General features: G+C 46.7%; 1 protein-coding gene across 1 annotated transcript in view; it reads right to left on the bottom strand.

The window, feature by feature from the left end:
* Nucleotides 1-20235, bottom strand: part of TTC21B (tetratricopeptide repeat domain 21B) — a 119280-nt gene extending 99045 nt beyond the window's left edge. The window contains exons 1-4 of the mRNA XM_077447923.1: nucleotides 20122-20235; nucleotides 6775-6904; nucleotides 6562-6672; nucleotides 3902-4068 (exon numbers count right to left, since the gene is read on the bottom strand). Coding sequence (XP_077304049.1) covers nucleotides 3902-4068; nucleotides 6562-6672; nucleotides 6775-6904; nucleotides 20122-20145 — 432 coding nt within the window. The 5' untranslated portion in view covers nucleotides 20146-20235. The remainder of the gene's footprint in view (nucleotides 1-3901; nucleotides 4069-6561; nucleotides 6673-6774; nucleotides 6905-20121) is intronic.
* Nucleotides 20236-24592: the final 4357 nt, after the last annotated feature.

Genomic DNA, 24592 nt, shown 5'->3' with positions numbered 1-24592 from the left:
TAGTGCGAAACGTCAGCTCTTCTGTCTGCTGTGATTTTTCATCCTTGATTTTGATGTGAACTTTAAAAAAAAAAAAAAAGGCAATTTTTCAAGAGTGCGGCTGTCCAGAATCAGTTCCTGTTTATTACCACCAAAAGAAAGCTCTATTTGTGGGCAGAAAATTATACAAATGTAGTTTGGGTACAGTGTTGTATGACCGCGCATTTGTCATTCAAAATGTGACAGTGCTGAAAGCTAAAAATTGTCCTGGGTAGGAAAGGGCGAAAGTGCCTGGTATTGAAGTGGTTAAAGTGGTTATAAATCCAAAAAAGTATTTCACCTTAATGCATTCCCTGCATTAAAGTGGTAAAGTAAGTGGTAAGTTGTAAAGTAATAAGGCTTTTTACCTTACTGCATTCTATAAAAAAATAAAAATAAAAATAAAATTTCTTCTGCATGCAGCCCTCCTAAAAAAATATCTGCCCAATGCCTTCTCCATCTTTCGCCCTTACCGAGACGAGTTTATCATGGCTCTCTGGCAATGCACATGCTTAATGCGGCAAAACAATGTATCCCTGTTCACTGGGGGTCGTCCAGAGTTCCCTCCATTAAAGAATGGTTTACCAGAATCAACAAAACAGCTGAAATGGAAGAGCTGATTCATGTGTCCAGGGACACCCCCTCAAAATTCAGTATGAAATGGGCTTGTTGGAAACACTTTCAGACCACCACCGCTTACTCGGAGGTGTACAGGTAAAGGCCCTCAGCACTATAGAATTGATACCACTGACCAACATGTCCTAATATACACTGGAGATGGAGGCTACAGTAACTGGGAGGCGAGTAAGGAGACAAGCCACATACCAATTGATATGCTCCGAGGGGGGGGGGTCACGGGAAGGGGGACCCCGGAAAACCTAAGATTCTCCAGAACCCAAGTTAACCTCCTCAGCCGCCCTGAATGTCCAACCCCCCCTCTCTTTTTTTTTTTTTTTCTTCTTCCTCTTCCCCCTCCTGTCCCCTACCTTCGACCAATTCTTGTACCCTGGCATCCCAACTTAAACGCGCACACATGCCATTGCATCTCAACAGCACAGGATCCCAACAACACATAACTGTCACCGTTATCTATGGAATCCCATCAGGGAATACCCTGATGCTACCCGGAAAGTTTGACACCAAGAATGACTCACCACTTGCTCCAAGACCCCATAAGGGTAGAATTAACGTCCCGTACTTTTGGTCCCAACATCCATCCCCAGATCGACCCCTTAACAGACCCAGAGATGGAGTCCTCTCCAAAGTGCCATGTTGCGAACCATATCAGGCCGTTCTCACTTTCTAACTCCCTTCTCTTTTGCTCTCTGGTTACTGACCTGAAAATTACTTGACTGTATCACTGTACGCGCCTGTATGGACATGTGATTGTAAGGCCGCGTACACACGCGGGGACTGTTCGCCCAACTTTGTCCGCTGAACAGTGTTTCGGCGGACAGTCCGCTCGTGTGTGGGCTTTCAGCGGACAGTTTCAGCGAACAGTCCGCTGAACAAGGTTTTTCGGAAATTCCGAAAAACTGTCCGCTGAAACTTTGTTTCAGCGAACAGTCCCCTCGTGTGTAGGCTTGTTCGTCAAACTAAGTTCCGCGCATGCTCACAAAGGATTTACACGCCGAAAGTTATAATGCAGTGTATAGGACGTCGTATTTTTCGTCCCGTCGTACGTGCCGTTCACGTCATCGCGCACGGTTTCAGCAAACTGTTCGTTCGTCGTGTGTGGCCATGTCCGTCCATGCTAATTTTGAGCGGACTGTTTGCCGAAACTGTTTGACGGACAAAGTTGGGCGAACAGTCCCCGCGTGTGTACGCGGCCTAAGAGTGTTTATATGTACAACCTGAAACTTTGTTAGCATTTTACTCCTCCAGCTGTTGGAGATTTCTGTACTTCTGTATTTCTGTGCTTTTTTCCAAATAAAATTGTGTTATAAAAAAAAAAATATATATATATATTATATATATATATATATATATATATATATATATATATATATATATATATATATATATATATATATATATATATATATATATATATATATATATATATATCTGAACCCGATCTCAATCCAGGGATGTGCACAAGGGCTGAGGCTCTCTTCACTCTCTCCTTCCTCACTGGCTCAGATACAGCAGCGGGAGCTTCCGCTGTTGTCAATCACAGCCAGTGCTGAGGGAGCGGTAGTGAGCCCGCATCAGTTCCCCTATAGAAAGCTTGCTATGGGCCACCTGGTGAAGAGGAGAGGAGCCTGGAGCACTGGCGGGGAACTAAGAAGAGCTGCACGGAGCAGGTAAGAATGACATTTATTTTTTTAAATAAATAACCTTTATAAGCACTTTAAGGTAAAAAACATTTTAAAGCTTGCTGTGAACCTCCCATCCCCTTCAATTACCTGACGCCTTTATCAATCCAGTACTGTGTTATTGGCCCCTGTGGCTGTCAGTGAAATCCAGTGAGGAGGGAGTGGGGTGGTGCTAAGCTGCGCTGTGTGGGTCTGTACATAGTGGTATGCACACAGCCCAGCCCGGGAGTGCACCCACACGTGTGCCCCCATAGCACAAATCTTGCCATGGTAGCACATACAGAAGGGGAGTAGCAGAGAGAGCCGACGGGAACCCCAGAAAAGGAGGATCGGGCCAATAAAGCATAACATGTTTATTATTTTAATTTAAAAAAAATTGCCTTTGGATCACCTTTAAGGTCTCATTCAGATGGGTGAATGGGGGCAGACAGGCTGCTGCATTCAGGTCCCCGTCTCTCAGCAATCTTCTGGGACATTTCACAGTTCCCACAAGATTGCCTGACCATTAAGGAGGCACAGCACGACTCGCGCATGCCCACCGTGCACCCAGCTGTGAAGCCGCAAGCTGTCACAGCCGGATGCCCACACTTGTGATGCCAGCGCTGGGGAGAGGTGAGGGAGAGAACTGAGCATTCAGGCAGCTGCATAGCTGCATCCTGGAACAGGTGAGTGTTTATTTAAGTCAGCAGCTACACTTTTTGTAGCTGTTAAATATTAATAAACACAAAAACTACTGGAATTTCCACTTTAACATCTAATATAAAATGCTTCACTTAGGGGTAAATGAAATGAGTATAGACTGCATCTACATTGTGTTTCTGGTGTGCAGAGCCCAGCCCCCACCCAATGCATGCTGCTGACTGCACCATAGGAAAGTTCTGTGCTGACAGCTGGATTTCCCCAAGTGGAAGAAAAGAGGGGCGAGCTCTCTGTATGAAGTCTAAATCTGCACAAATATGGCAGCTTGAAAAAAAAAAAAAAAAAAAACTCAAATATCAGCCTACATTTTAACAGCTACAGTACATGTTATTAAGTTAATATGTAATTATAGAGGTAGCCTACATAAAGTTATTGCAAGTTTATACTTGCCTACATTGTGCAATGAAATTTCAGAGTGGCTCGAACCTCCTCTTCTCGGGTCACTTGTTTTGGGCTTCTGGTTCCTCCTCTCTGGTGAGTGCCCCCATAAGCAGCAGTTTCCTATGGGGGCACTCATGTGGGCTCGCACCTGAGCCTTGCTGCCTACGTCTATAGACACAGACAGTGGGGCTCAGCCCCTCCCTGGCTCTGACTGACAGCAGGGGGAGTCATTGGCTACCACTGGCTTAGCAATACCTGAGTGATGTGGAAGTCAGGGGAGAGATCTGCTGCAGTTGGGCACAGTGCTGGATCCAATGAAGGTTCAGGTAAGTTATGGGGAGGGGGAACTACCACCTAAACATTTCTTACCTTAATTCGAGGAATACATTGAGGTAAAAACATTTAGGCTTTATAACCACTTTAAGTAACCATAAAGCGAGGTCTGCTTCTGTACAGGTTATATATTCCGCAGTAATACTACTTACATCTTTATCACCATTTGATATCTTGATCATCCTATCGACATACTCCCGAGCTTTATCATGGCGTCCCACGTGCCACAGGAACAACCCAGCATAATATAAGGCTTTAGGTCCGGCTGTTTTTCGTTGCTCCTTCATTCTCATTTCCAGGTCCTGAATGGTTTCTCTGTCTACAAATATCATTAATTTTAGAATCTCTGTACACTTGAGTGCATCAATGAATTACAGATAACTTGAGCCTGTAATGTACTTATAGAACCCTGGGCAAAGTAAAAACTTTCATTCAAATATATTTCTCAAAAGCCACAAAGGAAATAATCAACTTTGTATGCACCATGAAAATGGAGGTTTTACTAAACGTCAATATTTAGCTACATAATATTACACTGTATTAAAAGGCACATCTAAACATTACTTTCTTGTTTTAACAACCTACCCATTTCAATTTGCAGCTGCTGTAATTTTCTGTAAAATTCAATGTAATATGGCAATCCGACAACAAAATCAGTCTGATTTTTTCCGACGGATTTTGTCCGAAACTGGTGTTGCATACACACGGTCGGACACAGTTGTCGGAAATACTGATCGTTCTGGAACGTGATGACGTTCATGCACTGCGATGGGACTACGTTGCGCCTAGTAGCCAATAGCTTTGGTGTCGTAATTTGATCTGAGCATGCGTGGCACTTTGTCCGATCTTCTAATCTGATCTAATCTGATCTTCCAATTTTCTACAAAAGATCGGACAAAGTCAGAAAATTTTATATCCAGCTCTCAAACTTTGTTGGTCGGAAATTCCAACGGAAAAGGTCCGATGGAGTCCACACACGGTCGGATTATCCGACAACACGGTCCGATCAGACATTTTCCATCGGAATTTCCGACCGTGTGTACAAGGGCTTAGTGCTTCAAAGCACGTCCAAAGCCTCCATAGAGACAATGTTCGCTTACAGTACCTGAAGCTTTTGAGAGGCTTTTACTCAGCGTTAGCCTCACTTGTTTTTAAGGTTTTGCAGGTATGAGTAGGGGTGCAACGGATCAAAAAACTCAGGGATCGGATCGTTCCTCGGATCAGAGTCACAGATGGGATAATTTTTCGGATCAGCAAATAATTGAATTTGCAAAAACCTGTGAAAATTCCACCGCCATATAGTACCCACTGTAATATCCACAATCTCCCCCACTGTAATATTGGCAGGGTACGGCAGAGTGTTGGCAAGGTATGGCAGAGTATTGGCAGGTTATTGCAGAGTATTGGCAGGGTATTGCAGAGTAGACTGTCAAAGAGCAGCACTGTGGGCACTACAGATGCAGCACACAACACTGCATCCATCCGATCTCTCCCCTCCACTGTACAGATCAGTACAGAGAGGGGAGAGAGGAACCTGTTTACAAGTGATCACTCCATCATTTGATGGAGCGATCACATTGTAAACGGCCTGGGTGTAGAAAGATGGCCGTCGCTTCGGAGCTAGGCTGAAGCCGCGGCCTTTCCTAAGGCCGTGACTGCGGAGCGCTCCACGGATCGCACCATGTGCCGATCCGAGTGGGGTGACCCGTTCGAATCACAGATCAGTGACGATCCATTGCACCCCTAGGTATGAGATATCCCAGGATGCACTGGGAAACCAACAAGTGAATCGGAAAGACATCATCAGCAGTCACTTTTGGTTTACATGTATATATTCTAGAAATGTCTTGGTGCAGACATCACATCTGGTGTACAGCATGGAGCAGCAGGAAGGGGAGTGGGGTCTGGACTGGAAAAGAGCAACTAGCAGATGGTACACCATGGTGTGCAACATGGGAAAGGTTCATCAGAAGAAGGTGGTCAGGGACCGGAGACAGAGGACTGAGTGACAGAGGCTCAGCAAACCAGAGAATCAGCAGGGCCAGGGGACCAGAGCAAAAGAAACTACCAGATGTCACACACGGTGAGCAGCATGACAGCATTATAGCAGGAGGTGAGAGGGAACCAGAAGAGAGAAAGAAGTGGATCAGCAAACAAGAGAATCAGCAGAGCTAGGGCTTAAAACTGAGCAGGAGATCTGCTGAACAAGGGTATTAATAAGCTGGGGATCTGCGGAATTGCAGACAGCGGCTGAAATGGTAGGTGACATCACTCATAGCCTTACTATGGGGCATTCATTGTCAGCTGTCCCTCCTCTCCCCTTAAGCTGGCTGCTGGGAGCCAATCACAAGAACGGACCGGGGCACCCTGAGAATAGGTTAATAAACGCATCTTCCTTCTACAGGGTAGTTAGGAGTTAGAAGGGGATGGGAGCCATTTTAGACTTAAGCCCCATACACACTATCAGATTTTCTGCCGTTTTTTCCTTCAGATTTAACAAAACCATATAATATGAGGTCAAACCTTAGGAGTTTCAATTTGTATGCATTATATGTGGTTTTGGTAAATATGAAGACAAAAATCAGCAGAAAATCTGATAGTGTGTATGGGGCTTTAGGTAGTTAAAAGTCTGTAATTCCACTTTAAGGATTTCTTTAGCATGGATGGTGGAATATACTGATTTTCTCTTGTACATCCTGTGGTCTGAACAAGAGAAATCCAACTATGGGTAGTTTTAGTATCAGATAATCTAATTGGATAGATCTTTGGAGGATTGTAGAAAAGAATATTTTGTATGGAAACTAAAAATTACCTGGATCTGAGCTTTTCTTGTGAGCATATATTAAAGCCATAAGAGAACACAGAGAAACATCTGATTTATCCTTTATCATTTCCATTTCCTGGAAGAACTCCGACACTTGATCTGTAGAATCCCAAATGAATAAAACATATGAAAACATTGAAACAACTGAGGTTATTACAGTTAAGAGTTAGTGAGAATTATTTTCAGTTTAACACCAATTACCTTCCATTAACATCCCAAAGGCCCGGAAAAAGAGGAATACGGGATCATTAACATACTCCTTGAGAACTTCATTAGAGGTGGTTTGAACGTGATGAAAGTACTTTTCCTGGCAGTAGTAATTGATTAAAGCCTAAAAAGAGGAAATAATTAGTAGAGTAATCTCCCTATGCAGATCCCTGGACAATGGATTTCTTCATAGGCCTAACATTCCAAATGCCACTCACACTATGAAAGTCTGTATCCAAATGCATTGAAGTTGGACTCCAGATATGGATTTTATTGCATAGTTACATTGGTCCAGCTTGGACCAATGTAAATCAGTATTCATATGCCATACCCGAAGGACCACCTTGGAGGCACAGAATCACTGTACTTGTCACCACAACAGCAACTGCCGCTGTCTTCCAGGTCCTGTGCTAAGCGGCTGCCCTGCTCTGTAGTAACCATAAGGGTTTGCTCACTTGGCATGGGCACCATTCACAGAAAGCCTTGCAGGCTGAACACATCTCCATCTCATCCAATCAGAGAATGTGTTGTATTCAATTAGAAAAAGGCACTGTGAATGGTGCCAATGTCAAGCAAGTGAATCCCTGTGATGACTATGTATGTAGCAGGGCAGTCACTCGGCATGGGACCCATGGGTGTGTCATATGCATACTTACATTGGTCCAAGCTGAATCAATAGAACTATCCAATAAAATTAAAATTGAAACCTAGAGTTCAGCTTTAAGACTTCCTTCAGACTCAACAGCACCTGCCTTACACACACCTGATGAAACCATTGGGTGTCTGAAACAAAATTTCCACCCGTTAAATCTTCTGGGTGCAAATGACATCACAGCAGCATGAAGCATGTACTGTAGGTGTATGTTATGGCCTCAGCTGATGCTGCTCCACTGGCCACATGACTTCTATTGCTAAGCCCTGGTGGGCAAGGCGAAAGGCGTCAGTGGGCATGGCCAGTGGAGTAGCATTGGCTGAGACCATCGCATACACCACCATGCACTGGGCTGGGCGAGTGGCGGAGAACACCTTCTATACGGCCACTTCTGGATGAGTGAAACCTGACGCCAGCAACTTTTTTCCTTAGTTCCCGCGGGGAAACACATAACACTTTGGGCTTGGAGCGGCAATACCCAATTGGTCCACTTGTGTGAAAGCGGCCTTAGTTTTAAAAGAATAGCAGTAGGTAAAAAAAATTTTTTGCAAAATAACGTACATAAATCATCGTAAAGTGGTTCTAAAGTCTAAGTGTTTTTTACCTTAACACAATCTCTGCATTAAAAGAGAAGTTCAGGATTTTAAAGTAAACATTTATACTCTAAACTGAGTGATCAAAGAAAGCGGATCGCTCAGTTCTTGGACTTTAGTGAGCAGAGAGCAGTGACTTTCAGTCAGCGGCTCTCTGCTCTGCCCCTACAGCACTCACTGGAGCGGCTGGCTCAAGCTCTCTGTGGTTTGCTGAGCCTGCTGTCGGCTGAATCTGGGTCACAAGAGTGCAGAACTAAGTGCATTCCTGTGACCCACAGGAGAAGTGGAGCCAAAAGAGCTTTGGCCCCATTTCTCCTTAAGACTGGGTTCACACTATTCCGAATCGGATGCAGGAATTTTCTCCGCATCCAATTCGCATAGCAGGAGATTGTGACCAGCTCTCTATGGAGTCGGCTCACACATCTCCGCAGCGGCTCCGGTGTGAATTGCACAGGAGCCCTGTGCATCTATTGGTCCATTTCAGGTCCAAATACATCCAAAAATTCTGGCTGAGTTTGGACCTGAAACAATAAATGGAGACGCACCAAACTCCTGCTCTGAGCCTCTGCTGGCTCCTCCTCTTCTTGATGTGCCACCATAGGAAGTGACTACCCATGGGGGCACACCTGCAGGCTCCATCCTGAGCTGCGCTGCCTGCCCGTAGACACAGTCAGTGTGGCTCAGCCCCGCCTCCTGGTCACAGGATTGGACTGACAGCAGTGGGAGCCAGTGGCTGAGACCAGAACGTGAGGGGAGAGCACTGCTGCAGATGGGCACAGCACTGGATTGAATGAGGGTAGGTAAAATAAAGGGTGAGGGGGCGATCCTGATGCCTATACATTTTTTACTTTAATGCACGGAATGTAAAAATGTTTAGGATTCATAACCACGTTAAAAAGGTACAAAAAAACTCCCCACTACTTTTTCTCTCCCCATCACTAAACACTTACCTGCCTCTTCTCATGATCCAGCGCTGTCCTGGGTGCAGCACCACCCTCCTCTCTTCCTGGTCGCACATGATATACAGGCAGCAGCGAGAGCCTTTGGCTGCAGCTGCTGTCAGCCATTTTCACTACTTAAGAAAGGAAACCAACTGAATTTGAAGAATAATGTGATACTCTCATTTGTAAAGTGGGTTTTCAGTGACTGTACCCCATGATGTACTTCCTACCATCCTTCATGTCTGAACACCCTTATAAATGACACTATGTAGATGTCTGCAGAGCACAGCTGGAACTCCATTGCTGGATGGATTGTTCCCTTCTCATCCATAAACGTCCATTACATAAGTCAGAGCGTATTTGTGCAGCACAGTTTGTATGTGTGAATGAACCCGGACATCTAATCCATAGCTGTCAATGTTATCGAACATCTTCACCGTCACAGAACTGGCATATTTGTTTTTTGGTGAAGGAGAGCTAGAAAACAAACTTTTTCCAATAATTGCCGTTATAACACGTTATATACTTTTCACACCTGAAAAATAATTCTAGGACACACAGAAATATTCCCTTACTGACACTTAAAGAGTACCTGTACCTAAATAGCCCACAGCATAGAGACTGAAAGCAGACATCCAGAAGTACCCTGGGGCTACTAAAACCTGGGGTGCTCTATTATGCAAATTTCATGTTCATCTCCTGAAATGAGCGGTGACACTACCAACGGCTAGACATGCCAGGGGCTGCTCTGCACTGAGCCTGTGCTTTGTGAGCCATTCATACAATGGTCATGGTTTGGAGCCTGTGGTGACCCACAGAGCTCTCTCTGCTTAAAGGGGTTGTAAACCTTCGTGTTTTTTTTCACTTTAATGCATCCTATGCATTAAGGTGAAAAAACACCTGGCAGTGACCGGCCCCCCAGCCCCCCAATTTACTTACCTGAGCTCTGGAACTTGACCCGACTGGAACACGCTGTCTTTCTGCCTGGGGTTCTAGGCTCTTGATTGGATAGATTGATAGCAGTGCAGCCATTGGCTCCCGCTGCTATGAATCAAATCCAATGATGTGGGCACCAGGGGCTGAGCCATACATTTGGCAGCTATGCCTGCCGAATGCTGGATCGGGAGCGCGCGGGTGCAAGGTAACCCCTTTGGGAGAGAGCTTCTCCTAGGGGGTTATCTGATGTGGGGAGGAGCCGTGAGAACCGCTGGGGGATCCTGGAAGAGGAAGATTGGGGCCACTCTGTGCAAAACGAGCTGCACAGTGGAGGTAAGTATGATATGTTTGTTATTTAAAAAACAAAAAAAAAAGACCCAAAGACCCCTTTCACACTAAAAAAAAAGCGCCTAAAAAGCTAATCAAAACCTATTTACATTAAAATCAATGAATGCTTTCACACTGGGGCAGTGGGCTGGCAGGGCAGTGAAAAAACACCACTCTGCATTGAAATTAATGTAAAGCTCTTCAAAAGCACCTAAAAAGCTCTTCAAAAGTACTCAAATGTTTTACTGGCAGCTAAGAAGCGCCTGTGTGAAAGGGACCTTACAATCACTTTAAGGCAGGGCTCGACAAAACCCGGGTGCCAGGTCGCATTTGCGACTAGAATTAGCGACCTGGCGCCTGGGGCAGCACAGCTGGGGGTATCCTGTCTTCGTGGACCCCCCCGGCGTGATTGCGTCGGGCCACGCCGCCGGCGGCCGGTAACTGAGCCCCCGGCTTTGAGGCCTTCTGTGATCCTATGGTTCCTTCTGGAATATGGCGCCCTCTTGTGGTGGCCGTTGGAATTACAACCAGCAATGCTAATGGAGCTATCTCCTTCCATTTACTTAGAACCCCATAACAATATATATATATATATATATTATTATTTTTTATTTTTTTATTCTAACACCATAGAGAGTAAAATGGTGGTCGTTGCAATACTGTCTGTCACACCATATTTGCACAGCGGACTTACAAGCGCACTTTTTTTTGGGGGAAAAATAATTTATTTAATTTAAAAAAATAAGACAACAGTAAAGTTAGCCCAATTTTTTTTATATTGTGAAAGATAATGTTACGCCGAGTAAATCGATACCCAACATGTCATGCTTCAAAATTGCGCCAGCTCATAGAATGGCGACAAACTTTTACCCTTTAAAATCTCCATAGGAGACGTTTAAAAAATTCTACAGGTTGCACGTTTTGAGTTACAGAGAAGGTCTAGGGCTAGAATTATTGCTCTTACTCTACCGATCACAGCGTTACCTCACATGTGTGGTTTGAACATCGCTTTCATATATGCGTTCGCTTCTGCACGCAAGCTTGGCGGGACAGGGCGCATTTAAAAAAAAAAAAAATTTTCTTATTTTAACTTTTATTTTTATTTTTTTCACTGTTCTTTTAAAAAAAAAAAAATGTGTGTCACTTTTATTCCTATTACAAGGAATGTAAAAATCCCTTGTAATAGAAAAAAGTATGACAGGTCCTCTTATATATGAGATCTGGGCTCAGAGAGACCTCACATCTCATATTTACACTAAAATGCAATTTAAAAAAAAATCGTCATTTGAAAAAAATAAAACAAATAAAATGTCCCTCTAAGAGCTATGGGCAATGACTTGGAGACAGGTGGGGGGCTGGGGGGCTATCTTCCCCTCACTCGTCTCCATGTCAGGCCAGGGACAGGTCCAGATCGCCGTCATGGACCTGGCTCCTAACTTTTTTAGCTGGCTCCTAGATTCCAAGCACATTTGTCAACCCCTGCTTTAAGGCTACACTCACATCGGTGAGGCCGGTGCAAATTTCAGCAGCAGGAATCTTCTAATTCCTGCTGCTATAAGCGGCTATGTGTGGCCACCGACCCCAATCACTACTATGACAGGTCGCCAGCGGCCGCAGCTATTCACAACTATCCGCACAGTCAGTAACTGCATGCAATGACAGCTGCTGGACATACAAAAAGTGCGTCCAGCATTGATCATAGGTAATCACTGGCTGTGCAGACAACCACAAAGAGCTACTGCTGTCAGCGACATGTCATTATGGTGAACCCTTGGTTACCTGGTCACATTATCCTACGTCATATCCGGTCCCTTTGGCTGTCTCATTCGGCTGGTGGAACGCACGCTGGACTAGGAGGTGGTAGCCAGGCATCCACATACTTACACAGTACAGACGAGCTAGCAGCCCCAGCGCCAGGTTTGGGCACTCATAAATGTAAGCAGCTGCTTGGCTTTTTTTTGTTTGTTTTACCCTTTAGTAAATAGAATTATGCTATGGATCTCTATTGTGTTTTCCATATATCCCGTGTCTGAACTCCGGGGAGGAAGTTTCTTTCACATCTCCAGTCCACATATGTGAGCAGGTATTATACTGCTATTTATGTAAAGAGGTCAAATTTATTTGGTAAGCACATCCATTATTCAGTACGTTAAGTGTCGTTTATGGTGTTGGCGCATGGCCCTAAACGCATACTGTCTGCGCTTAGGGCTGCATACCCGCATAGAGCTGCCACCTCATTCCTTTAGGCTGGATTCACACCTATACAGTTTTAGTGCATTTTGCAGATTTGCACTACAGTCTATTTACCATGGTTTCCTATGGAACACGTTCTGTAGTGCAAATCTGCAAAATGCAAAAAGCACTAAAAATGCATAGGTGTAAATCCAGCCTTAAACCCGAAAACCTTTGAATTACACAGGTTCTGAGGTTAACCGCTTCACGCCCGCCCTACAACCGAAAGACGGCTACAGAGCGGACGCTAACTGCCGGGAGGCCGTCCCTGGATGTCCTCTTGTTTACTTCCCCTCTGCGCGCCGCCGCGGGCGCGCATCGGGGAAGTTCTGTGCTGGCCGTATCCCCAGGACACAGCCAGTCACAGATCGCTGTAAACGGCCAATCACAGCGGCCGTTTACAGCACAATCAGCGTGTCCAATGAGAGATGATCTCATATGTAAACATATGAGATCATCTCTCAGCGCCGCTCTCCCTCCTCACACAGACAGCGTGTGATAAAGGAGAGATCAACCGCTGCAGCGGCCGTGAGTTAAAAAAAAAAAAAAGTGCCATCCGCTCCCAGTGCCATCCTCGCCCAGTGCCACCTGTTGTCAGTGCCATTTGTCCCCAGTGCCACGTATAAGTGCCATCTGTCATCAGTGCCACGTATAAGTGCCACCTGTCATCAGTGCCACATAGTGCCATCTGTCATCAGTGCCACATATTAGTGTCATCAGTGCCACGTATCAGTGCCACGTATCAGTGTCACGTGCCATCTGTTGTCAGTGTCACATGTCATCAATGCCACTTATCAGTGCCATCTGTCATCAGTGTCATCGGTGCCACATATTAGTGTCACGTATTAGTGGCATCTGTCATCAGTGCCACGTATAAGTGCCATCTGTCATCAGTGCCACGTATAAGTGTCATCAGTGCCACGTATCAGTGCCATCTGTCATCAGTGTCACGTGTCATTGTCCCGGTGCTCCAGGGCCTTCAAAAGTGTAATAGGTAGTCAACAAGTTAGATGTGTAATTTATGCTCCTAGAACACGTAATGGCGCTCCCTGCATGTTGGGTCTCTCTATGTGGTCAGGCTGTGAAAAAGTCCCACACATGTGGTATCATAATACTCAGGAGGAGTAGCAGAATTTATTTTGTGGTATACTCATGCCATGTGAGAGAATTTTGTGGAAAAAAAAATAAAAATAAATAAAAAATCTTAAAGGGGTTGTAAAGTGAATTTAAAAAAAATAACAAACATGTTATACTTACCTCCACTGTGCAGCTCGTTTTGCACAGAGTGGCCCCGAACCTACTTTTCTGGGGTCCCTCGGCAGCTGTCTTGGCTTCCTCCCTCAGATGCCTATCACGTTCATGCGAGCTCCCTCGCATGGTGAGAAGCATCTGCGGGCGCGCTCCCATGATACAGCCAGCGGCTATAGCCCCCTGCGCTCCGCGTCAGTGGATGTGATTGACAGCAGCGCGAGCCAATGGCTGCGCTGCTTTCCATCCATCCACTCCAGCCAATCAGCGGCCAGGCTGAACGGTGGAAAGGACGTCGGGGGACGAGCGCGGGACTTTCGAGGGGTGAGGTAAAACGGGGGGGCTGGGGGCGCAGGCACTGTCAGATGTTTTTTCACCTTAATGCATAGAATGCATTAAGGTGAAAAAACATTTACCTTTACAACCCCTTTAATTTTGCAAAGAATTGTGGGAAAAAATGACAACATCAAAAAAAAAAAAAACTCACCATGCCTGTTACTAAATACCTTGGAATGTCTACTTTCCAAAAAGGGGTCATTTGTGGGGTATTTGTACTTTCCTGGCTTGTTCGGGTCGCACCACAGCTTGTAGATTCTCTAACTTTCACAAAGACCAAATAATATCCACTAATTTGGGTTATTTTTACCAAAGATATGTAGCAGTATAAATTGTGGCCAAAATTTATGAAGAAAAATTAATAATTTGCATAATTTTGTCACAGAAACAAAGAAATATGCATTTTTTTTTCAAAATTTTCGGTCTTTTTTCATTTATAGCGCAAAAAAATAAAAACCCCAGAGGTGATCAAATACCACTAAAAGAAAGCTCTATTGGTGGGAAAAAAAGGACAAAAAATTCATTTGGGTACAGTGCTGCATGACTGAGTAATTGTCATTCAAAGTGTGAGAGCACCGAAAGCTGGAAATTGGTCTGGGCAGGAGGGGGGTTTAAGTGCCCAATAGGCAAGTGGTTAATTAAATGCAGATAAGGCACCAAGCGAGTTTATTTATCACCTTAATCAGCCACAGAACCTGTGCAATTAATGTGTTTGGGTTTAAAGGGATGAGTTGGCAACCCTACCCACATGGTTGTCAAATTAGGAGCAGCGGCTGTGTGGGCAAGCAGTGGTTGTAGGCAAAGCGATGTCTTCTTATGGGTTTATGGTACAAGCATGCTTGCCCCCCTGCCTGGATCCCACTGTGATTGTACACAGCAGGAACCTGTCAGCATGTCCTGGCCAATGGTTAATCGCCGGGACCTGCTGATCAGATGTGTGTAATCACAGCCCAGAGCTCTGTACAGAGGGAGCGATTTGTCAGTTTCTCCTTAGTAAAAAGCAGCTCACTTTACACATTGTTAGGCACACGTTTAACCCCTTGACCACCCTAGATGTTAACCCCTTCCCAACCAGTATCATTAGTACAGTAACAGTATAAGCAGCCCTCAAAATTTCTACTCGTCTGCTCACATTTGGTGAGAAAAAATAATCTGAGAGTGAGTGAGGAGCCGCATCGCAGGCTGGGTTGAATGGAGACAAGTTTTCACCCAGCGATCAGCCAGGAAACTGTGGAGAAGGAGAGGAGAGCGGGCCGGATCACACACAGAGGGGGAACTCCCTCTGACACAGCTTGGACCTGAAATGCCGGCCACTGCCAAACAAGGTCTTGCCCGGATTAGGGGCGGGGTGGGGCAACTGGTGGCCAGTAACTCTTAAGCCCCGGTGAATAGTATTATCAATGATCACTGTATTAATGTCACTGGCAGTTAGTCAGTTTCCCCCAGAGTCAGTTAGTGTCAGATTGACCGCTGCAATATCACAGTCCCATTATATGTCACTGATCACCTTCATTAGTAGTATATACAAAAAAAAAAAACACACACACACACACACACACACACACACACACTCCAGAATATATACCAATCAATATACACTTATTGGTATTTTTTAAATCAAAAACGTATCAGAATGCATTTTGAACAAAGTTTATGAAGATTTTTTTTTTTTAATTGGCTGTGTACGAATACAGTGATTAGTGCTAAAACTATACACTGACACTGGCTGCAGAGGGGTTAAATAGCTAGGATGATCAAAGGGTTAATTGCGTGCCTAGCCAGTATTTTAGTGTCAACTGTACGGTGTCTTTACTAAGGGAGACAATAGATTTTATTACCAGATAGAAAATCTATCACTTCCCTGCCGACAGAACATATACCAGGCTGCACATTATACACTGGGCTCTGCACATCATATACCAGGCTGCACATTATACACAAGGCTCTACTAAAGCAGATGAATCATGCCTATTTTGTGTATAACCACATCAGGCACCTTTTCTGCAACCTGTAAATCGCACATATCTGCATTCTGCAACCTGTAAATCGCACATATCTGCATTCTGCAACCTGTAAATCGCACATACCTGCATTCTGTAAATCCCACATCTGCATTCTGTAAATTGCACATATCTGAAACCTGTAAATTGCACATATCTAAAACCTGTAAATCGCACATATCTACAACATGCAAATCGCACATATCTACAACCTGTAAATCTTGTTGGGGGGGGGGGGGGGGGAGTATGCTGCTGACCACCGATAATAACCCTTTTTTTTTTTTAAATCTTGTTTGGGGGGGGGGGGGGGGGGTATGCTGCGAAACACAGATAATAAGTTATTATCGGTGGTCAGCAGCATACCCCCCCCCCAAACAAGATTAATAATAACCCTTTTTTTTTAATCTTGTTTGGGGGGGGGGGGGTATGCTGCCAAACACAGATAATAAGTTATTATCGGTGGTCAGCAGCATACCCCCCCCCCAAACAAGATTTAAAAAAAAAAGGGTTATTATCGGTGGTCGGCAGCATTAACCCCCATACCTGCCCCCCTCCCCCCAAACAAGATTAAAAAAAAAGGGTTAATATTGGAAGTAGGCAGCATACCCCCCCCCCAGACCAGATTTTTTTTTAAAGGGTTATTATTAATAACCCTTTTTTTTTTTTAAAGCTTCTTTGGGGGGGGGGGGGGGTGTATGCTGCCGGCCACCGATAATAACACTCTTTAAATCTTGTTTAGCAGGGGGGTTGGGGTACGCTGCCAAGTGTGGCCACCGTAGTAACCCTGTGGAGGGGGTACCGGCGGCTGGGCTGAATGAATAATCAAGAATTTCTAAGCAGCCCCTTACCTGATCCTCTCAGGCGGGCAGAACAGAGAAGTGCCTGCCAACGTCACTTCCTTGAGTGACGTCAGAAGCACCGCCCACCGCTCACTCAAAGTGCAAGTCTATGCACTTGCTCGGCCAGTCGATCGCGCCGGAAGCTGTGGCGCGATCGGCTGCGCCACAGAGCGCTCTTTTTTTGGCCAAATTAAGCGCCTCATCTGCAATCTTGTGATTGCATAGACGTGGCGCTTCCTATATTGCACTGCGCCCGTGCACATAGGGAGGGAAATTTAAATTTTTTTTTTTTTTACTTTTGACTACATGGGAGGAGGGGGGGCGGCGCCCGGGCGCCCCTATGGACAGGCCTCCACTGGCGCCGCTGCCTCCTCAGTGCAGCCCATCAGCAGTGCCGCTTCCTCCTCAGTGCAGCCCATCAGCGCCGCCTCCTCCTCCTCAGTGCAGCCCATCAGCGCCGCCTCCTCCTCAGTGCAGCCTATCGGCGCCGCCTCCTCCTCAGTGCAGCCTATCGGCACCACCTCCTCCTCAGTGCAGCCTATCGGCACCGCCTCCTCCTCCTCAGTGCAGCCCATCAGCGCCTCCTCCTCAGTGCAGCCCATCAGAACCTCCTCCGCCTCCTCAGTGCAGCCTATCAGCGCTGCCTCCTCCTCCTCAGTGCAGCCTATCAGCGCCGCCTCCTCCTCAGTGCAGCCTATCAGCGCCTCCTTCTCCTCAGTGAAGCCCATCGACGCCGCCTCCTCCTCAGTGCAGCCTATCGACGCCGCCTCCTCCTCAGTGCAACCTATCGGTGCCGTCTCCTCCTCCTCAGTGCAGCCTATCGGCGCCGCCTCCTCCTCCTCAGTGCAGCCCATCAGAACCTCCTCCTCCTCAGTGCAGCCTATCAGCGCCGCCTCCTCCTCCTCAGTGCAGCCTATCAGCGCCGCCTCCTCCTCCTCAGTGCAGCCTATCAGCGCCTCCTTCTCCTCAGTGCAGCCTATCAGCGCCTCCTTCTCCTCAGTGCAGCCTATCAGCGCCTCCTTCTCCTCAGTGCAACCTATCAGCGCCTCCTCCTCCTCAGTGCAACCTATCAGCGCCTCCTCCTCCTCAGTGCAGCCTATCAGCGCTTCCTCCTGCTCAGTGCAGCCTATCAGCACCTCCTCCTCCTCAGTGCAGCTGAAAAAAATACTTATTTACCAAATTTTATAACAGAAATTAACCACTTAAGCGCCGGACCATTTTCCAGCTAAAGGACCAAGCCCCTTTTTGCGATTTGGCACTGCGTCGCTTTAACTGACAATTGCGCGGTCCTGCGACGTGGCTCCGAAACAAAATTGACGCCCTTTTTTCCCCACAAATAGAGCTTTCTTTTGGTGGTATTTGATCACCCCTGCGGTTTTTATTTTTTGTGCTATAAATAAAAAAAAGAGTGACAATTTTGAAAAAAAAAAAGCATTATTTTTTACATTTTGCTATAATAAATATCCCCCAAAAACATATTAAAAAACATATTTTTTTCCTCAGTTTAGGCCGATACGTATTCTTCTACATATTTTTAGTAAAAAAAAATATATATATATATATATATATATCGCAATAAGCGTTTATTGATTGGTTTCCGCAAAAGTTATAGTGTCTACAAAATAGGGGATAGCATTTATGGCATTTTTATTAATATTTTTTTTTTTTTTACTAGTAATGGCGGTGATCAGCGATTTTTATTGTAACTGCGACATTATGGCGGACACGTCGGACAATTTTGACACATTTTTGGGACCACTGGCATTAATACAGAAATCAGTGCAATTAAAAATGCACCGATTACTGTAAAAATTTCACTGGCAGTGAAGGGGTTAACCACTAAGGGGCAGTGTAGGGGTTATGTGTGTGTTTTTTTTTAACTGTAGGGGGGCGTAGCTTGGTGTCTGACGTCACTGATCGTCTATCCCTATAACAGGGAAGAGATGATCAGTGACAGGCTCAGTAGGAAGCACGAGGAGAGGTTTGTTTACACAGACCTCTCCTCGTTCTTCAGCTCTGTTACCCGATCGCGGGAGACACCGACAGCGATCGGGTCTGCGGCCCCAGTCATGGAGCTCGCGACCCATGGCTGGGCACTTAAAGGGCAACGTACCTGTACGTGCTTGTGCCCAGCTGTGCCATTCTGCCGACGTACATCGGCGTGAGGCGGTCCTTCAGCGGTTAAGAAAACTTTTTTTTTTTTTATTTGTTTAGCAAAAGATAAAAATCCCAGTGGTGATTAAATATCACCAAAAGAAAGCTTCTCGCCACCTCCTCTCTGCGGCGCCGGCATTACAAGTGTGGGCACCGGGGCTGTGGCTTCACAACCAGGCGCGAGCTGTGCTGTGCGTTATGAATGGACGGGCAATCTTCTGGGACCTGTGAAGCCAGAAGATTGCAGGGAGGGAGAGGGCTAGAGGAGAACTTCCTTCCAGGGCCGCGGCACCAGGAGAGGAAGTAGGAGCTGGGTACCTGTGAAAACTAGGTACCCGCCCCCCTCCCCCCCAAAAAAATAAAAATAAATGACAAGCCAAATGTGGCATGTCAGGGGGTCACGCGTACTTAAAGTGGAAGTTCAATTTTTGGGTGGAATTCCGCTTTAAGGTAAAAGAAACCTTCCATGATCAGTTCATTCCAGAATCCCCCCAAAATACTTTCCTGCGTCCTATCGTGATCCAGCGCTGTGCTCTCTCTCTCTCCAATCAAATCCTGTGAGGAGAGAGCAGAGGGTGACAGGGCCACGCTGTGTGCGTCAATGGACATACATAGCTTGGGAGCCTGCAAGTGTCTTGCATTCAGAAGGGAGGAGGAGCCAAAAGCAGCAGTGGGAGACCCCAGACGAGAAGGTTCAGAGCCGCTCTGTACAATACTGTAAGCAGTACGGTAAGTTGCACTGTGGAAAGGTGCGGCATGTCCCCCATTGTTCTGCATCGCACAGTATTGATGTGGTGTGAAGGGGCCCCATAGTACTGTCTGCTATGATGCCTGGCGGTGATGAGGTGCAGAGAAGCGCACATTGTGAATGAGCCCCACAGAGAAATTAATGTCTCTACAACGACCCCTGGGGGGGGGGGTCACAGAGTAAGGTGACCTCTGACCTCCCGGAGTCACAGTGTAATGTGACCTCTGACCTCCCGGGGGTCACAGGTCAGGTGACCGATGTGTCCCTCATGAAGAAAATGTGTCCCCAGCACTGCCCTCCCCCCTCCACAGGGTGGCGCCTCTCTCCTCTCCCACCTGGGTGCTGCCGTCTGCCGCCATGATGCTGCTGTGCCCGGCAGACGTCTTTCATTCAGGACCCGACCGGGGATGATAACGGGCTGCACACAGCTGGGGACCGCTCCTCTGAACCCGCCCCGGAAACACGACACTCCGCCCCGCCCCTCTACAGCGCCCGACATTTTACTGGAGACCAAAATTAACAGCTGAATGAAGTAGAAGAGAAAAACACCTCTCAACCTGCGGAAATGGTTATAAATAAACAATAATGTGGGAGCAGCTCTTGGAAGCATATATGGAAATGGAGAAGATAATTAATAAAATTAATTAAACCGTGCTCTCTCTAAAATATGTTCAAAGTGATTTAAAGTGCAAGTGCTCTGTACCCATATGTAGTGTGAATTATGTGTGATAACAATATTAAAGTGATCAAGTACATATACAATTTCATATACAATTTAGTATATATGATATTCAAAAAGTTCATTCAATTCTCTGAATTTTTCGGGGTCCTGGTATAACAAGAATCTTTCCACCACCATCACCACCTGCCACAAATCCTAAATCCCATGACACCCATCACAGGTAGGGATGAGCTCCGGTGTGTTCGCATGGTCCACATGCAGAGCCCGCCAGGAAGTCGGCGCAGCGCTGCGCTAATCACAGGCAGCGAGGCATTGCCCGATCTCCGCATCAGGGCAATGTCTCACTGCCTGTGATTAGCGCAGCGCTGCACTGGCTTCCTGGCGGGCTCTGCACGTGGAGTGTGTGAACACGCCTGAGCTTATCCTTAATCACAGGTAGTCATATGCACTTAAACGACAATCCATATAGAAATTCCTTACGGCCACAACACTGGCTCGAACGGATGGTCAGACGGGATTCACTCAGCAGATTGTACCGGACGTTTTGTGGGTATTCTCAAGTTAAATTATACTTACCATAGCCACAGCAGGTATCCAAGATTCAGTGGGAAATAAAAAAGAATAGGGCTTCCATGGTGAAGTATGTCACAATTTATTCCAAAAATTCCAATAGAGACAAGTAAAATAGTTTAACCACTTTAGCCCCAGAAGATTTTACCCCCTTCCTGACTAGAGCACTTTTTGCAATTCTGCACTGCATCGCTTTAACTGACAATTGTGCGGTCGTGCGACGTTGTACCCAAACAAAACTGACATCTTTTTTCCACAAATAGAGCTTTCTTTTGGTGGTATTTGATCGCCTCTGCGGTTTTTCATTTTTCTTTGTGCTATAAACAAAAAAAGAGCAACAATTTTGAAAGAAACACAATATTTTGTACATTTTGCTATAGTAAATATCCCAAATATCCTGGGAACCCCTAACCAAAATAAAAAAAAAAAAAATACGTGGGGGTCCCCCCAAATTTCATGCCAGGCCCTTCAGATCAGGTATGGGTATTAAGGGGGACCCCACGCAAAAAAATGTAAAAATAAAATGGCATGGGGTCCCCCCAAAAATCCATACCAGACCCTTATCCGAGCACGCAACCTGGTAGGCCGCAGGAAAATAGGGGGGGACGAGAGAGCGCCCCCCCTCCTGAACCATACCAGGCTACATGCCCTCAACATTGGGAGGGTGCTTTGGGGTAGCCCCCACAAAGCACCTTGTCCCCATGTTGGTGGGGAGAAGGGCCTCATCCCCACATCCCTTGCCCGGTGGTTGAGGGGTCTGCAGGCGGGGGGGCTTATCAGAATCTGGAAACCCCCTTTAACAAGGGGACCCCCAGATCCCGGCCCCCCATGTGAATTGGTAATGGGGTACAAATGTACCCCTACTATTTCACCAAAAAAGTGTCAAAAATGTTAAAAAAGACGGTTTTTGACAATTCCTTTATTAATGTCTTCTTCTTTCCCCGCTTTTTCTTCCATCTTCTTCTGGTCTTCATTTGGTGTTCTTCTAATTCCTCCATCTTGTTCTTCCCCCGCTTCTTCCTCTATCTTCCTCTGTTTCTCCCTCTGGTCTTCTCGTCCGGCATCTTCCTCAGGCTTCTTCTTCTCCGCTTTGTCCTCCGGATGATCCGCCTCAATGGGAGTCTTCCGCTGTGTGATGCTTCTGTTCAGATGACAGCTCTTATATAACGGAGGGCGGGGCCACCCAGTGACCCCGCCATCTCTGACGCACAGGGACTTCCCTATGGCTTTTTCCATGGTGTCAGAGGAGGAGCGGGGTCACCCATTTACTTATACGGTGACCCCGCCCCTCGTTGACAACACGGGGAAAGCCATAGGGAAGTCCCCGTGCGTCAACGGGGCGGGGTCACCAGGACCGACAATTCATTATAGCCGTGAGTAGTTTTAAATGAATTTTTTTCCTTTAGAAATTTCATTTTGCTGTCAGACTGTTCTAAACACAGGAAACGTGCGCCAATATACAGGCATACTATAGACACCCCCCAGGTATGAAATGTAAAGGAATATGACACTTTTATTGTTTCACTTTAAGCATTATTAAAATCACTGCTACTGAAAAAAAACATCCTTTTTTTTAAACTTATTTTTGCATTGATACATGTCCCCTGGGGCAGGACCCAGGTCCCCAAACAATTTTAATGACAATAACTTGCATATTAACCTTTAAAATTAGCACTTTTGATTTCTCCCATAGAGTCCGCTAGACAATCCGCCTGTGTGTGGACTCCAGCTGACTTTTTTTTCCCAAAAGTCCAGTGCACTTAGAAAGTAGTTTTGACTCAAAAATTGTCCGCCAGACTGCGAGTCCAGCGCACAATCCGGCCATCTGTGTGCTAGTCCGCAGTACTTTTGAAATGAACAGACTTTCCTGCACACGGAGAAAAGTCCATTCATTTTGAACGCGGCTCCAGGTAGCCGGGACTAGCGAAGGAAGTCAATGTCGATGCCTTCGGCGGCGAGATTGACACGTCGCTGGCCCCGTCACCTGGTATGGACTTATAGGGGAAGCCCTATGCCGAAAAAACGGCGTGGGGGTCCCACCCAAAGTCCATATCAGACCCTTATCCAAACATGTAGCCCGGCCGGTCAGGAAAGGGGGTGGGGACGAGTGAGCGCCCCCTCCTGAGCCGCACCAGGCCACTTGCCCTCAACATGGGGGGGTGCTTTGGGGAAGGGGGGGCCCTGTGCCCCCCCCCACCCCAAAGCACATTGTCCCCATGTTGAGGACAAGGGCCTCTTCCCAACAACCCTGGCCGTTGGTTGTCAGGGTCTGCGCGCGGGGGCTTATCGGAATGCGGGAGCCCCCTTTAATAAGGGGACCCCCGCTACCGGCCCCCCATCCTATGTGAATGAGTATGCGGTACAATGTACCCCTACCCATTCACCTGGTGAAAAAAATGTAAATAAACGCAACACAAGGTTTTAAAATAATTAATTGCACAGCTCCGGGGGTCTTCTTCCATCTTGGGGGGTCTTCCCGCCGGACTACTCCGCTATCTTCTGCTAGCTCTTTTACTAGCAGAGGAGCCCGGCTTTCTTCTTCGTCGCCGCCCGGGGGTCTTCTTCCGACTTCGGGGGTCTTGTCCCCCTCTTCGGGGGTCTTGTCCCCCTCTTCGTGTTCTTCTTGCCGGGCCTCCGCTTTCTTCCTTTAGCTCTTTTACTAGCGGTGGCCCGGTCTTCTGTCACTGCCGCCTCTTCTTCTTCCGACTTCGGGGGTCTTGTCCCCCTCTTCGGTTCTTCTTGCCGAGCCTCTGCTCCTTCTTCCAGCTCTTTTACTAGAGGTGGCCCGGTCTTCTGTCGCCGCCGCCTTCTCTTTTCTTCTTCTCTTCTTCCTTGAGATGTTGACTCGACGATCTCTCTGACCGCAATGACAGGGAAGCGGTGTGGGGTGACTTATATAGGGACAATGGGCGGGGGTCACTGGGTGATGACCCCGCCCCTTATGATGTCACAGTCACAGAGGATGCTGGGACTGTGACATCATAAGGGGCAGGGACATCACCCGGTGACCCCGCCCATTGTCCCTATATAAGTCGCCGCACACCGCGTCCCTGTCAGAGATCTTTAACAAAGCCTGTCTGGCTGCCCATGTTATTGAAGTCCAGCTGCGGCTAGATAATGGGGAAAATAGGAGCAGTAGAAACATTCTACGCCTCCGCTGCATACCAGAGGCCACCATGGACCAGGATCTATGCACCACGGTGGTGGCTAAGCCCCTCACCACTGAACTAGAGTTGGACAGGGTGCACCGAGTCCCAGGCCCCAGTGCGCCTCCCTCATCCATACAGGGCCCTGTTTCCATGGACCCCCCCGTGGGGAGTCCTGTGCAGGGTCCACTTCTTTACTGTTAAGGAGGAGACCCTGCACCAGGTCTGGTCAAGGGGCCCCATTTATTTCGATGGAGCTCTTATACAGATCTACCTGGATGTCTCCAGGCAAACTCGGGCCCTGCAGGGGCTCGTGTGACCTCTCCTCAAAGTAATTTGTGAAGGTGAAGCTACTTATCACTGGGGCCACCCTTTTCATTTAATTGTGCGGAAGCAGTGATCTGACTT

The sequence above is a fragment of the Lithobates pipiens genome, unplaced genomic scaffold (genome assembly GCF_037356315.1).
Source record: "Lithobates pipiens isolate NorthernLeopardFrog02 unplaced genomic scaffold, aLitPip1_a1.2 Scaffold_22, whole genome shotgun sequence".
Taxonomy (NCBI): Eukaryota; Metazoa; Chordata; class Amphibia; order Anura; family Ranidae; genus Lithobates; species Lithobates pipiens.
This window is presented reverse-complemented; position numbering and strand designations above follow the sequence as displayed.